We start from the raw sequence: 15,771 nt of genomic DNA on the forward strand, positions 1-15,771 counted from the left end.
AACAGAAGAGTATGCCCATCAGCATCGGACAATAATAATTATGTTGTATAATTTTTCACGTCTCACGAAATGAGGATCTCATACATATTTCAGCCCCTGGCGAAGTTTCTAACCAAAAAATAAATTACAGACATTTGTCAATTACCGCAGTGATGACATTCTTCCTCAAGCCTTTGTCTGGAGAGTGTAGTGTCTCGTCCAGGTATGGCATAAGACAAATTATTCCCTTAAGATACTCTAACCACTGACAGACTTTTCACTTTCGTTGCTAACTACTGGTAGACTTACTAAAGTTAGTTTTAATATACTTGATTTTGCTTTATCATTGCAAATCTTTATGATTTTGCTTTATCATGCCTGGTATTTCCAAAATTTTGATACAGTAATGTTTTATGAAGAAGTGGAACTGTAACGTTATCAACAGGGGATTGTTGGGGCTACCAAACAAGTAGGGATGATACTCGTATTTCATGTTTAGAGTGAGCCTACACCTGTTTCAGAGTGCCCATAGGGTCACGACAAAATGAGGGAATTGATCTAGTTTTGACTTGAATATTTTTAAATGCCTACCCATATAAAACATACACATCACGTAGTGTTATTATTGTTATTGTCCAGCGTTCGTTAATTTTCGTTACATGTAACAAAATCAAATCTAAGGCTACATAGCTAATGAACCCAAATCTTAATATTATCCCTTGGATGTGTATAACTTATTTTATGGTGAAGAATTCGTATTACTTTTTGTACTGTAGCATGCCTATGGTATACAGCTTAAAATCCACCACCACAGAAGTACCGTGGTTTTTGCTCAGCCTGGAAGGCACAATGAACTCTCCGTTTCATAATCAAATTGTATGCACTAAGTCTCGAAAACAATAAGATCAGGTGACACCGCCTCAAAACAAACAAAACCCATTTCGATAAAACCTCAACTCAGAACCAACAGCAAAACAGCCAAACCTGCAATCTAGGCAAATTGATAGACCAACGCACCCAGCGATGCAGTGCAACCCGTAAACAAGTTGCGACACGACTGTGCGCGAGCATAGATACAAACATGTTTCAGACATGTAACTCGTTTTCTGTTCAATGCAAAACAGAATGTAGAATTAGTAATAACAGAAAATTTTCGTGAAGTTAACCTGACTCTGATTACTCGTTTGTATGTGCTATTTTAATGAGGAATGTATCAAAGTTTCAATGGCAAAATGGTTCAGCAAATATTTTTTTAATATTGCTTAAAATTATAGAATTACTAGCTGATTTACCCGATTTCATCCGGGTAGAAATAATTTCCAATCAAAAGAGTGTTTTCATTGAATAACTTGATTTTTACAAACTTAAATTTTGCTGAAAATACTATTTTTCAGTATTACTTTTAGTCGACGAAACCATGTAAATATACATTTTGCATACATTACCTTACTGAGTTTCCAGCTTAGTGCAAGAATTTAAAATTAATCAATTGAAGCTAGTATGAGAAAAATTTTGCTTAAACCTTAGTTGGACCAGGACAACAGATAATTGACGTCCTGCAGTTAAAAGAAAGAAAAGCCAATCCATGAAGTAAAGTAAATTATGAGAGTTGCAGAGTTTATGTGCTATGTTTTTAGCACGTATTAAGGTTTCATTGATTTCTTTTGCTTGGTCGTTTGGAAATAAGGTTTTGTGAAAGTTTGCGGGAAAGGTAACGAAGGGTGATCACATCTACAAAATTAAGTTCAACAACAAAATTGACTAGCCTTAAATCTAGTTTGGTGCACACCAGACCAAAAGATTTTTGCGTAATACAGTTGTATGTATGTCAACAGACTTATAGCTTTTTGAATCAAACCAACATTATGATTAGTTGAAAAAAAGGAAAAGAAAGAAAAAACAAAAGGGATTACATATTGGAGCTGAAGCCATCCGTCGTAAGATAGCATCATCATTTTTTACATAATTTTTATTGTTCTGGTGACAGAAAGATATAGGCTGGAAGGAGGCATGAAAATGTCGGACATTTCACACTTGAATAATTGGCTTTATTATAATTACGTTTGGTGTAAATTGATTAGACCATTTATGTGTCATTGAAAATATTTGTTACGTAGAAGAAGATAGAAAAAGTCTAAGATGAGATTGAGCTATGATCATTCGATTAGTGACCCCAAATACTACGAAAATGCTGAGCTAGGGGGTAAGATGGTAGCCCCTCTTACCCCTTCCTCTAGAGCAGTGATGTCAAACTCGTTTGACCTCGCGGTCCGCATTTCCTCCCAAAATAGGTTCGCGGGCCAAAAACGTATAACTGATTGGATTGATGAAAATATATTCTTATCAGTGTGGTTTTATCTTAACAGTCAATCATGTTTTACACTTTCACTATTTTTTTGTTTCATATTGCTACTTATAAAATTTAAAATTAGAAAAGTAAAGGTGTATTATTATTATCTTCTTCTTCTTCTTGGCGTAACGACCTTGTTGGTCAACGACCAGACAACGATGACTTTTATATATTAGAGGAACATGGATCTAGCCAGAGTAGCAAGAAAGCAGAAAGTTGAAATAATTTTATATGAGTAACAATTTATGTTGGCCAACCTATCTACCTTATTGAATAATAATAATTCGAACATTTATCGGTGTCGAATGTACGTATATTCTAACCAACCGATTAGACGGCGTGCTCAAAATTATTTAAAAAATCACTTGTGTGCTCAGTAGAGCTATCCACGGACCTTTTAATCAAAACTTTAGTGATTCAGTCACGTTCTACTACTTCCGTTGTAGTGCAACCTTGATGCAGGCGTTTGATTTTTTTCATCCAAACGAAAGGGCTCCTCGGAAATCACATCATTAAAAGAAGTACTTCAACTGAGTGCAATCGGCGCAAAAACTTCTTTTCAATGGATAACAAGACACTTTTTGACAATAACAACTCGCACAAAATTGCTTACCCCTGTAATAAATCTCCGAAATTAAATAAATTCACATCATATCATATATCTGAGCTTTGATCATATTGTTGGCTTAGAAAAATAAAAACAAAACAGTTGGAGAAGTTGTGTACAGAAATAAGCGTGTAAAGATGTTTCGATACAATTGAGCTCGAAAAAAACAAGTAAAGTTTTATAAAATGACTCACAATTACGTAAAACATAGTGTTCTATCTGTGTTGTCTATCGGGTCGTACAAAATTGGCCTTATTTTGAGGTGTCAGTTTTTCCATTTCTTCGAGCTTAATACTTTCAGCTACACTTCACGAGTCTTACGATTCATCACGTTTCGTTGATCTGATGAAATTCGTTTCGACCTGATGAAATTATTGAGTAAAAATGTTAAACGTCTTTAATTTCGTTGCCATAGATATACAAAAGGAACCCAGCTAAACGGAATAGTAAAAAATTAAATCCATTCACCTCCTAAAGCATTACAAACGACAGGCGAAAGTGCTGCCGTATGTTTAATATTTTTGATTTGTTTCAGAACGGAATGTTTGTCGCCTCCAGGAAATGTAATTCCCTTTTGGAGAAATCATCCAAATGAGAATTAGAATTGTGTGAAAAATACTTCGCACTTACAGACAAAAAACTAACAAGAACCTAATTTATTCTATTTAACTGGTAAGTGAGCATAGTACGGGTAATAGATCTACATAATTACGTCTTAAGAGAATAATCACTCAAAATATATATCATCAATAATATAAATACTCTCCAAGTATTTTAATTTAAAAGCCTAAGGTAATAATCTAAATGTGTTTATTAATGCATATGCAATCTTACATACATTCCTGGAGGCCCGATGGATAGAGAGGGACTATTGACGCACATTTGGAAAATGTAAGGAAACCTGTTACAGCTAGGAACACCAGAATACAGCAGTAATTCCTGAGTAAAAAGTCATACAGGTTAAATATTAACTTTATCGAGGCCTTATAAAAACCTGTGTTTCATGGTGGAGCACTAAATTATTCACCAAGTTGAAACGCGACTTAACGCAGCCCGTTTTACGTAAGAGGGTGTCGTACCTAAACAAATATTTGTGAAAAAGGAAGAAAGGTCAAGTGAAGCACTGTTTTAGCGACTGTGGATATACTTTTGCTTGATGTCGGAAATTTCCAAAAACAGAAGAGGTGTGGACGATGAATACCCCGCATTGTGTAGAAACACGTGCCGTTCCTTGTCTAGAACAACCTAGTATCTATCATCTGAAGCAGCATTTTTACACGAGACGCCACGACTTGTTCACTGAACGATTGAGATAGAGAATTTTACCAATGTAGCAATTCAAGCTTCATTTCATTTCGGACAATCGTTATGTCAACGTTACACTGGACTTTTCCATTTCGTTCCCAACTGAGACGGGCACTGCTTGTAGGTTTTATAAGTGCATTTGTGTGTGTATGTGTAGTTTTTTGGATCAATCAAAACGATGAGGAATCCACTGAAACGATAAACCAACACCGGTTGCTGCATTTACGAGAAGTCTGCGAACGACATAACAATGGACAGAGTACGTGAGCATTACTAAGCACGTGCCGTGATGAAACTGTGCCACTATAATCTTTTATCGTGTCGTTTTAGAGTATACTATTGAGCCGTCGTTTTATATTCACGTAAAGAATGAGAGCCTTCTCTACTGTTTGGTGTTCAAATCGGGCACTACCAGCTGGTTCTATAACATCAATCGATGGGCCGGATTCAGCAAGGAGGAGATTCTGGATGCAAAGACGGATAACTTTAACCTTGCTCGTAAAAAATATCCATATGAAATGCCTAATGTGCTGCTCACAACGATGAAAAATACATACTCGTTCATCGTGGTTCGTGATCCGTTCGAGCGGTTGATCAGTGCTTACGAAGAACGATTGCTTAGTCAGCTAAACCCGTATTATCGTGATTTGGCCCATAGAATCTACAGAAAATACCACCAAGACGGCAGAGAGTATGGGCTTCCCACGTTTCAGGACTTTGTGCGACATGTGGTGGAAGAGCATCAGGCCAACAAGCCGTGCGATCTACACTGGCGACCCATCAACGATCTTTGCACGCCCTGCCTGGCTCGGTACGATTCCATATTGAAGATGGAAACTTACGCTCGGGACATGGAATATCTTGCCAATAGGACTCAGTTGACCGGAAAGATTAAAGCAGTCCAGATGAACCACTCTCGTCGCGACTCGGTAGAGCGATTGATAAAAAAGTATTTCTCGCAGCTGACTAAAAAACAGTTAGATGATCTGTATGACATTTACAAGATAGACTTTGAATTGTTTGAATACTCGCCTGATAAATACTTCGCATTAGTAAAATAACAAAAATGATTGCATCATTTCACGAATATGAAAGCTCAAAATGCAAGAAATCTTGTTGTGTAGGCATTTCAAAAAAATATGGAAACAAAGAAACGGTGTGTAATAGTATTCTTTACTGTGTATGCATTTATTAGGAACATAAAAACATATAAAGAGATACATTTCAAATGATACCATCAACGTATCACAGAACCGGGCTTAAACAAAGGTGAAACAGGAGGGAATAAAATAACAAAAGATAAAATAAAATGCCAGATCTTAATATTACGTTATCCTCATGTTCTTGATTATGTCTAGTATATTTCAACTGATGCTTGAACAACTGAAAGCAAAATTTTCTAGGACTTTTATAGGATGGAATGTTTTGCCTGGCATCAAAAAAGACCTTTAAAACAATAACATTCCTTCGAAGGTTACAGATATTCGAACATAATCTAATTTATCGAAAAAAAATACCGTCTTTCGTTTAAACCTTGCCTATCAATTGGATTAATAACATCTTTCAACTGACATTTTACAATTTTTCATAAAAAATATTCATGAATTTTTACGTATATGTATGTATGATGAGCCACGTTATAATATTGATCTCTTTTTTATGAATACTTTTTAATGGAATACTTTTGGCAGCACTAAAATGTATGAGTTATTTTCGTGCTTTTTAAATGAAGCTGAAATTTCATTCATTTACCGGTGATAACAAAGCATTCATGGGTTTCGAAATAGTTATGCGATAATACCGGTTAGAATATTGCTAAGGCAAGATTAGTATCAAAAACATTTTGAGACTACTATATAAAAGAAGGAGAATCAGGCTTTTTTCAAGGAAAGATTAAAAAACTCCGCAAATGCCGACGATTCTTGATAGTTTGGCGCCCCAGGTCTTATTTAAGTATATTGTTCGAGGCCTTTTAGAGATATAGCAGAAACCATTATATGTATATATTTTTGTCGAGTTCGCTAAAAAACCATATCCTCCATAAGTATAGGTGAATAAAAAAGTGAGGATTATAAATAAACTACAAGTAGAGCATCTTCTTCTTCTTCTTCTTCTTCTTCTTCTTCTTCTTCTTCTTCTTCTTCTTCTTCTTCTTCTTCTTCTTGGCGTAACGACCTCTTGGTCATGCCTGCCCGTTAAGGGCTTACGAGACTTGTTTCCCTGTTGTACGTGGATAGTCAGTCCTCTCGTACAGGGGAGGGTCCGGTCTCGGTTGGGATTCGAACTCATGGGCCGATTTTCAAACCGGCGCTACCGCTCGGCTGTCGCGGACCCCTAGTATAGCAGTAGAGTAGAGCATCAAAATAAGTAAATATTTGTTAAGCTTTTTATTTAAAAAAAAAGATGGATTCTCCTGCAGTACATACAACGTTTTCGAGCCCAGGTAAGCATCGTTCAACTGCTTCTATATCACTATTCAACCGTAAGTAAACATTTGACGTCCAAGTAAAATACTGTTGTCTATCTGTGCATGGTCCAAACGTAAATGAATAAAGTTCAAACGTAACGAAACATTTGATGCATGCAAGCTGATACGTTTACATGATAAAGGTTTAACTTCGTTTTGTTGATTTCATTTGCAAAGCCCATTAGAATAAAATTAAATATAATATAATTCAGGCACATTAAAATTTTATGATAATCTGCATTCGGCGTAAAAAATTCTTGATCTTTGTAAGAAGTCGTTTTACAGTTGTTGTATGTTTTCGTGGATTTCGGGATGGCATTTCATTATTTTCGTCTGCCGTCGTCGTCTGTAATTGTTTATCTTACTCATCACTTAGATACAATAATTATAAAATGTAATTATAAAATAAAGCAAACCAACAAATACCATCCTGAAAGCTGAGGTTTTTAAGTAGGCTCAATCAGTTTAAATCGCTAAATTCAACACTGTAAGTTAATCCTCAAAACCCCTGTTGTTCCCAGGGAGAAAATATTTAATTTTGTATCGTCCTGTTTTAATCCATCATGTGTGCCTCCAAGTATCCTCTCAAGGGCACCGAAACCCCAAAGGCGTTGCATACCCTCGGCAAAAAAGACACCTGACTCATTTGTTTGAAGTCAGATTTACCTCCAACCCGAAGCTTAACGGCATTGCAAACACCTTCGCACGTCCACACTAGTGACAATTTACGTTGATCCTTGTCACTCGGCTTTCAGAGAGACAAACGAGGGTTAGCTTATCGTTAACATTCACAATTCATTATGTTCCTAGCTTCCCTAGCTGATATATTTGCCCGGTTTGGCTAATATGCGAAGATACTTTAAAGTAAGCATAGTAAAAATTAAAACAGCCCCAAAATATATTCTACTTTCACTACCAAATAAGTTATGTAGTTATGTAAGAGGCAGTTTTGCTTGTGCAACCTTCAAATTCAATATGAGTTTTAATATTCAATTATGCTTCTTTGAAGTACTCACCTTCCACCTGGGTTTTCACAGGAAAAGGCAATAGAATGACTAAGAAGCATAGGGCGTAAATTTATGTACGCATTTCATAACTTAGATCCCAACTGGCTGTGTATGTTCCCCTGCGTTTATATACTCATACGAAACGTGTCGTGCGTATTCGAAAAGTGTAAGCTAGATGAAGCATAAAAAAAAATTTACCTAAATCTTTGATAAGTGATAGCTCATTAAAGAAAACTTTTTTTCAGTGAACTGTAGAAGTACAAAATTGAAAAGTTGACGTAATATAATAATAAATATCCACATTTCACATATTTTTGGAATGAAATTACAATTGATAGAGATTAAATTGCATATGGTTCAAGATCGGTGTTTAAGAAAATGCATCAAGTGCAAACTGCAATATAAGATCAGAAGAATGGAATAGACATTTTGAACAATGTTTACAATTTGGAAAAGAATTCCCCTGTCCCCATTAATTTTTTTTTTAGTTTATTGATTTCTCTTTTGGCGATTGGCGACCTCTCTGACATTTTTTGACAAACTAAAAAAGCGGTAGCGCGAGGAAACACCACACCACAGGTGTGGGATCGAATCTCGAGTCTGGCACCCTCCGGTATTACGAACGGCTGACCACCGATCTATAATATACCGTCTTTCGGTCACACAAACTCTCTTCGGAGAGAGGCCTTGTCCCACTAGGGGATGTCGTGCCACATAAAAAAAAAAAAAAATTGTCCATTGGTCTCTGGTTCAATTAGCTCTAGGCCTGAGAACCTAAAAAAGATTTGGGAAGAATTTAAAAAGAAACCAAATAATTTGTGCAAAAACGGATTATGTAAGAAAAAGGATAATTATCAAATCACTTTTCCGCCGTACTTCATTAACCGTCATATTATGTTGATTTAGGATGCGTAAAATCTGACAAACTTGTGTGACATGTAGTTCCAAAGCGGGGTATTATTCGATTTAAAACAGAAATGTTATAGTTTCTTGAGATTATTTCAATCAATGTTCTGCCTCAGCAGTACTGAAAAGAATAAGGTATCCCACAGCAAAAGATAACATATTAGTATGACGAGTTCCCGTGGCTAACTCCTGAGTGGTAAAGTCTGTCTCATAGTAAATTCAGCCAAAGAAAGCTCGCTACTGTGGCGCCTCTAGTGGCGCCAGCCGGAAATTAAAATTTTTAGTAGTATAAGTAACTAGTAACGATTACATTGGCTAAGTAATCGTGGATAAAAAGAGCCAATAATCGTGGATAAAAAGAAGGTGAATTTATTTAGGATGCGTGGATTATACAAGTGACAATACAGTTATTCGTCACATAACTCGAAAAGCATTATTCTCTGTCATAAATAACTTTACACCGCAAAAGACTGGATTGCGTGCAACGGCTGCTAAATTATCCTTGTTGAACTTTAAATATGCGGGTTAAAAATATTATTAATCTATCATCATATAAGGAAGATATTTTTATTTTTCATACAGTATTTAGAAGGTACTCTTAAAATCTTTAAACGTATGGTCAGTATTCTAAACACTTGTACTGTGTACAAGTATTCGACTTATTGGGGCAGAATTTCTTGCAAAAAAAATTAACAAATCTCGTTTAAATATATGGTGATTTGATGGTAATTCCGTATATATATTTCAAAAGTTTAATGCTTTCGTAACTTGAAAATAATTTTCGGCAGAGTATCCAAACAGCTCAAAGTCTATCTTATAAATACTGTACAACTTATCCATCTGCTGCTCTGTAATCTGTGAAAAATATTTTTGAATAAGCTTGTTTAGCGCTTCCTTGCGAACGTGATTAATATGTACGACCTTCACTTTTCCTTCCAAACGAGTCGCTTTCGTGAGTAACCGTATGTCACGTTCGTATGTTTCCATCTTCACAATTAAATCGTACCGTGCCAGGCACAGGTGTGCACAGATTGTTCACTGGACACCAGTGAATGTCTAGGGCACTCGTATTATTATTATTATATTGCACCTCGTCGATTATGTACTGAACAAAATCTCGGAACGAAATAACACCATTGCCTGTGGGGTGGTATCGTCGGTAAATCGCGCGAGAAACTTGCGAATAGTACGCATTTTTCATGCTAACCAATCTATCCTCGAATGCACAAATCAACCGCTCAAATGGATGCCGTACAATGATGAAGGAGAACGAATGCTGCATCGAATTCCTGAGTGTTATGCGGTTTTCTTTCTGATAGAACTGTCTAGCAAGTAGCAAGTTGTCAACGTTCATGATTTAATAGTCGGTGTAGCCGGCCCAAGAGTTGAAGTTGTAGAACCAGGAACTGGTGGCAGCTTTAAACACAAGACAGTAAAGCAAACTGTGATTCTTGCTGTGCAAGTAGAATACCGGCTGGAGGTTTGTATCTGCAACAAGAGGGAGCAAGTTGTTATACACTATTCCTGTGAAGCATGCTACTTTTGTTCTTACGTCCACCGTTGTTTAATCTTTTGCAGGAGCTTTCCAACTGTGCTAGCCTTTTTTCATTCGTTTGTTCTGTTGTTTCTTCGTGCTGGCGAAACCAATGAAATCGGGTGCTGAAGATGAAAACTACTAATATTGTAAGTAAAACATAGCAAACGACGCGACCATGGACGCCTAATATGTCCAGCACAAGTTGTTTGTTACTGTCGCGTTTTTTAATTTTGCGTATAAAGCGTCTAGTACAGGGGTGTCAAACATGCGGCCCGCAAGAACATTGGGTGCGGCCCGCGACCCCTTTGAAACATTACATCGAAAGAAAGAAGATAACAAATGCGGAGCAATAAGTTAGCTATTGTAATTATATACCTTTACTTTTCTAAAATCTTTACCAAAATACACAATAGTGTTGAACTGCAACATATATTTCAATAAACTTGATTTGAATTCGTTAAAATTTGGAAAACGATTGAGCAACAAACCCTCTCTTTTACTCAAAATTGGTAAATTTTATAAGAAGTAATATAATATGAAAAAATGTGAAAATGTAAAACTATTAAGATAAAACCACATTGATAACAACATATTTTCATCACTCCAATCAATTATATGGTTTGGCCCGCGAGCCTATTTTGGGAGAAAATGCGGCCCGCAAGGTGAAACGAGTTTGACATCACTGGTCTAGTACATATCACACTCATGTTTGATCACAGTCTGTTAAGGGCGTGCCTCTGGCTAGACTATTTAGCGACCAACACCGTTTACTACGGCATCATATCGCATATTGTTCAATTCTTGTTTTAACAGTTTGAGCGGCAGACACGTTTTTACGGCGTTTTCATTTTCATTGCTGTGTCTTGAACATTTATGAATGGAAGTGGATTTCCGTAAACGCTCGCAATAACACAATTCAACATTATCGTACGCCCAGCGTATCTGCGTCATTGAATGAGCAAACAACTCGTACTGAGAGATCTAAGTAATACCGTTCAAAGCCGTGCGACTTAATTTACAAGCATTTTAATATTGTTAATATTGTTTATTTGTTTATTTGTTTATTTGTTTATCTTATTGCTTGCCTCTAGGGCTATGCAAATACCGCTTAAGATTAACACAGGTATAGTAAAACTTAACTACATGCCAACTGACGTAGGCAGATTGAAGATGGCCAGGATGGTGCTATTTTTTCAAATCAGGCGTGACTTATTTAGGGCATAAGATAACATATAAAGGTATTTTTCCTGACGAATTGAAATTCGTTAAAGTAAAGAATTTCCCAACACCTACAAACGGAGACGAAATCGGACGCATGCTCATTTTTGAGCGTCCGGATTAGCTTTGGGCCCAGTGTAATTTTACATGCCTCGGACCTTATTGATTTTTTTTCGTAAAAACCCGTACAGATGTGTAGCGACGTTAATTATAACCAAATCATGAATATAAAACTTCCTTATCTTTACTGTCATTCTTTCCGCTACATGCTTCTGCTGCACAAATATATTAAAGAGTAACAATAACACGAAGAAGTTTTAAACACAAACGAAACGAAAATGTAACCGCAGTTTGTAGAAACAAAGCTGGTACAAAGGTTCCAATAAACCCGTAAATAATCACACATACGCGCACGCAATGCGTACCAGTGCGACGAAGAGAATAAAAACAAAAAAAAACATAACCCAAAACCGCCACGATATCGCGCAGAGCAAACAGCCTGCAAAACTAACGGGTGCAATATCCCGTGTACAATCACACATACGCGCATATGCATACATACGAAGGGGAAAATCGTACCCTTCAACTTCGCCTAAGACCGACACTGGCGGATCGACACTGATCGACCGACGCGACTCATGAATTCGTCAGTCCCTAAGGACCGACATGGCGTGAACGGAAACTTCATCGTCAGTCCCCAGGGACTAACATGGCGGTTAACGTGTTAACGTGCGAAATAGTATCAAATGCAATCGATTACCGAAAACTTTAAGGGCTCTTAAACAGAGGCGGATTAAGCATTCTAGGGGCCCCAAGCAGCTATAAGTTGGAGGCCCCAAAAACATGTAATACTTTCAGCATTCAATTCTATATTCCAAAATTTATAAAATTTCGTCAATTAGAGAACTAATTTATTTTTATTTTTTTAATTAATTTCTTTTTGCGATTTAAAATTGACAATTTTGAAATGTTTCAAAAAGAAAAGGCACGAATGTTAATCAAATTTACTTTATTTGAAAATGTGCAGCAAATTACTTTTGCTAATCCATGTCCTTAAGCTATTGTGAGCATTTTCCTCTTCTTTAATCAAATTTCTACACTGATCTCTTTCATTTTCGTCTGTACATCAATCTCATATTTTAACCTAAAAAATACGCCTCCTGTATTGCATCAAAACACAATTCAGATAAGCTGCATCATACTGACATTTTCATATTTTTAATTTATTTTCATTCAACAGTAAATTCATAACCTCATTACGCATTTGATAAACAATCAACTTTGTTGTAAAATGATAAACCTAATTTCAATATTAAATTTAAAAAAATGCGCCAAAACGACGGGGCCCTTCGAAATCCCGGGGCCCCAAGCAACTGCTTAGTTTGCTTACTCTATGATCCGCCTCTGCTCTTAGTGATAGATCTAGTGATGATTGATTGGCCATCGAAATAAAGCGCAATTTTTCAGCTCGCGAAATAGTCAAATCATTCGGAGGGAGCCAAATCACTCTTCCCGAGCCAATTCCCTCTTGCTGAGCCAATTCTTCCTTCCTGACTCGGGGTCCACACTGCAGCGCGACGTCCCGTTTCAAAAGTAGCCCAGTTTCGGCAGAACAATCGCGCAAGCCAAGCGCGACAGAGGTAGGAGAGTATGTGGAAATATGTATCACATTGGGGCGCAAACTCGGCTAAAATTTTTTATTGAATTTTGAGGTAGTAATGCATGATATTTGTTCAGCTACGTATTTTATGCACCCTGAGTGAGTTTGGCGCTTCCACATTTGAAATTCACTGAGAAAACAAACTTAAACAAACAACGACGATATTTTGGCCCGCCGCAAGAAGTATATATTTCCACATCATCTCCTACTTGTTGAAGAGCAGTTTGTTTACGTTTCGGCACCCGAAAAAACTTTGGTAAAAATATCAATTAAAACGGAGTTTGATAACTGAATTACATTTGTGAAGTCTAAAAATAAGTAGTACAACGAAAAATCCGATGTTTCGTAAAGAATATTGTTCGTTTTGTTCGCGTTTGTGATTCGGTTTGTTTACGTTTTGTCCAGCTGTCGGTTTGTTTACGTTTCGAATCGACATTTGACAAGAGCTAGCGCGACGTCGCGTTTTTCGCTGCTCCTACACTAGCGCGATTTGTGCGACATTTTTTTTGTATCTCGGGGTCCACACTGCAGCGCGACGTCCCGTTTCAAAAGTAGCACAGTTTCGGCAGAACAATCGCGCAAGTCAAGCGCGACAGAGGTAGGAGAGTATGTGGAAATATGAATCACATTGGGGCGCAAACTCGGCTAAAATTTTTTATTGAATTTTGAGGTAGTAATGCATGATATTTGTTTAGCTGCGTATTTTATGCACCCTGAGTGAGTTTGGCGCTTCCACATTTGAAATTCACTGAGAAAACTAACTTAAACAAACAACGACGATATTTTGCCCCACCGTAGGAGGTATATATTTCTCCGTCATCTCCTACTTGTTGAAGAGCAGTTTGTTTACGTTTCGGCACCCGAAAAAACTTTGGTAAAAATATCAATTAAAACGTAGTTTGATAACTGAATTACATTTGTGAAGTCTAAAAATTAGTAGTACAACGAAAAATCCGATGTTTCGTGAAGAATATCGCTCGTTGTGTTCGCGTTTGTGATTCGGTTTGTTTAGGTTTTGTCCAGCTGTCGGTTTGTTTACGTTTCGAATTGACATTTGACAAGAGCTAGCGCGACGTCGCGGTTTTCGCTGCTTCTACACTAGCGCGATTTGTGCGACATTTTTTTTTTGTATGGAGTTCGGCCGCCTGTCAGGCGACGTCGCGTTTCGTGACGGGACGTCGCGCTGTAGTGTGGACCCCGAGTATGGAGTTCGGCCGCCTGTCAGGCGACGTCGCGTTTTGTGACGGGACGTCGCGCTGTAGTGTGGACCCCGAGTGAGCCAATTCTCTCTTCCTGAGCCAATTCACTCTTCCTGAGCCAATTCACTCTCCCTTAGCCAATTCGTTTCACTGAGTCGAAACATTCTAACTGAGCCAATGGATTGGCTCACTGAGCCGAATCACTCTCACTTAGCCGAAAATAAATCGTCTTGGTGAATTGATCCGTTTCATTCATTGGTATGAATTGGCTCACTCACTCACTCTGACTCACTTTGCACTTCACTACTGGAGACACGACCAGATCGCAGCCACTTACGTAGACTACAGAAGGTGCGAATTCCAGCGAGGATTCGCCTCCGAATTTCCAAGGATGTGTCCGAGTCACATGTGACTTGGGATCCAAGGTATACGAAGGAACCCATCTCCTCCAGAGTGTCTGGATAACGACAGGTGATGCCGGGAAAAGTATCTGGGGTGTTATCCCTAGACCCTATTCCTTGCATGTATTTTGTCTTTGACGTGTTGATCTGGAGTCCAACTCGCTGAGCTTCTGACTTAAGTCCAGCATACGTTTCCGCAGCCGTCCTCTTGTTAATCGCAACAATGTCAATGTCGTCCGCGAAGCCCAGGAGTTGAATTGAGCGCCAGAAGATGGTACCTCACATGTCGAAAATTAACAAAATCATTAAATCATTGATAAAAATTATGACAAAACACCAACTCAATGCTCAAACCAGATTATGAACTGGTATTGTAGTGCCGCAATATAATGTTAAGGGTTCAATTTCTAATAACAAAATACTTAACTCCAAAGCCATCTAAGCTTGTGATCGATAAGAAAGATGAGACAAGCTAAAGAAATCAGTCTCAATCGGCTTCAAACATAGTCCAAATATTAACGCTTAATCGGATAATAATGTTTACTTAGGACTTTGGATGCTTCACTAAAATGATGTTGTGTTTTCTTAGGATAAATATTCATGAAAATCTCATCGCGTTATGTATTTGTGATGTCTAACGTTCCGATTATCCTCCTACAACTCCTTCAAATTCTCGTGCAACCTCTTCAAATTAGATCAAATACTTCCTTAAATAATTGGTTACACATCTCGCCGAGTTTCTGCACTTTTTTCGCTTCAACCAAATACATATACAAGATAGAATACTCATACTACCCATATAACTACAAGTAAATTGAAGTAAAAAATTGTCAACCGTACTTAAAATGTACTTTATTTCTGCAAAGACCTGTTTCAACTGGGTCCCATGTGCTATATAGGAGCGACCTTAAAAAAGTCAATATTAGCTTTGACAGCCTAACCGTTACGAAAAGAAAAAATGGTGTTGGAGTTCTACCGAAATGTGCAAACTAGATTTTTAAAAATCGGGAAGGCACATAGATACTCGTATCATGTGAATTCATTCACTGGTTCCAAACATGGTCTGCGCGTACCATGGTACTTTCAGAAACTAAAGAAATATTATCACAGAGAAATAAATTTCTCTGATTTTACT

The 15,771-nt window shown here is 37.4% G+C and overlaps 2 protein-coding genes across 2 annotated transcripts; one reads left to right on the forward strand and one right to left on the reverse strand.

The window, feature by feature from the left end:
* Positions 1-2,118: 2,118 nt before the first annotated feature.
* Positions 2,119-5,302, forward strand: LOC131263889 (carbohydrate sulfotransferase 11-like). The gene is made up of 3 exons (XM_058266171.1): positions 2,119-2,182; positions 4,399-4,500; positions 4,572-5,302. The coding sequence occupies exons 1-3, from the start codon at positions 2,119-2,121 to the stop codon at positions 5,300-5,302; spliced, it is 897 nt and encodes a 298-aa protein (XP_058122154.1).
* A 4,063-nt stretch (positions 5,303-9,365) lies between these two features.
* On the reverse strand, positions 9,366-14,678 carry LOC131263900 (carbohydrate sulfotransferase 9-like). Its single transcript, XM_058266182.1, is given in 4 exon segments — positions 9,366-9,638; positions 9,640-10,109; positions 10,174-10,293; positions 14,573-14,678. Coding segments are annotated over 4 exon segments (969 nt in total).
* Between the last annotated feature and the right edge of the window lie 1,093 nt (positions 14,679-15,771).

This window comes from Anopheles coustani, chromosome 3 (assembly GCF_943734705.1).
Source record: "Anopheles coustani chromosome 3, idAnoCousDA_361_x.2, whole genome shotgun sequence".
Classification (NCBI taxonomy): Eukaryota; Metazoa; Arthropoda; class Insecta; order Diptera; family Culicidae; genus Anopheles; species Anopheles coustani.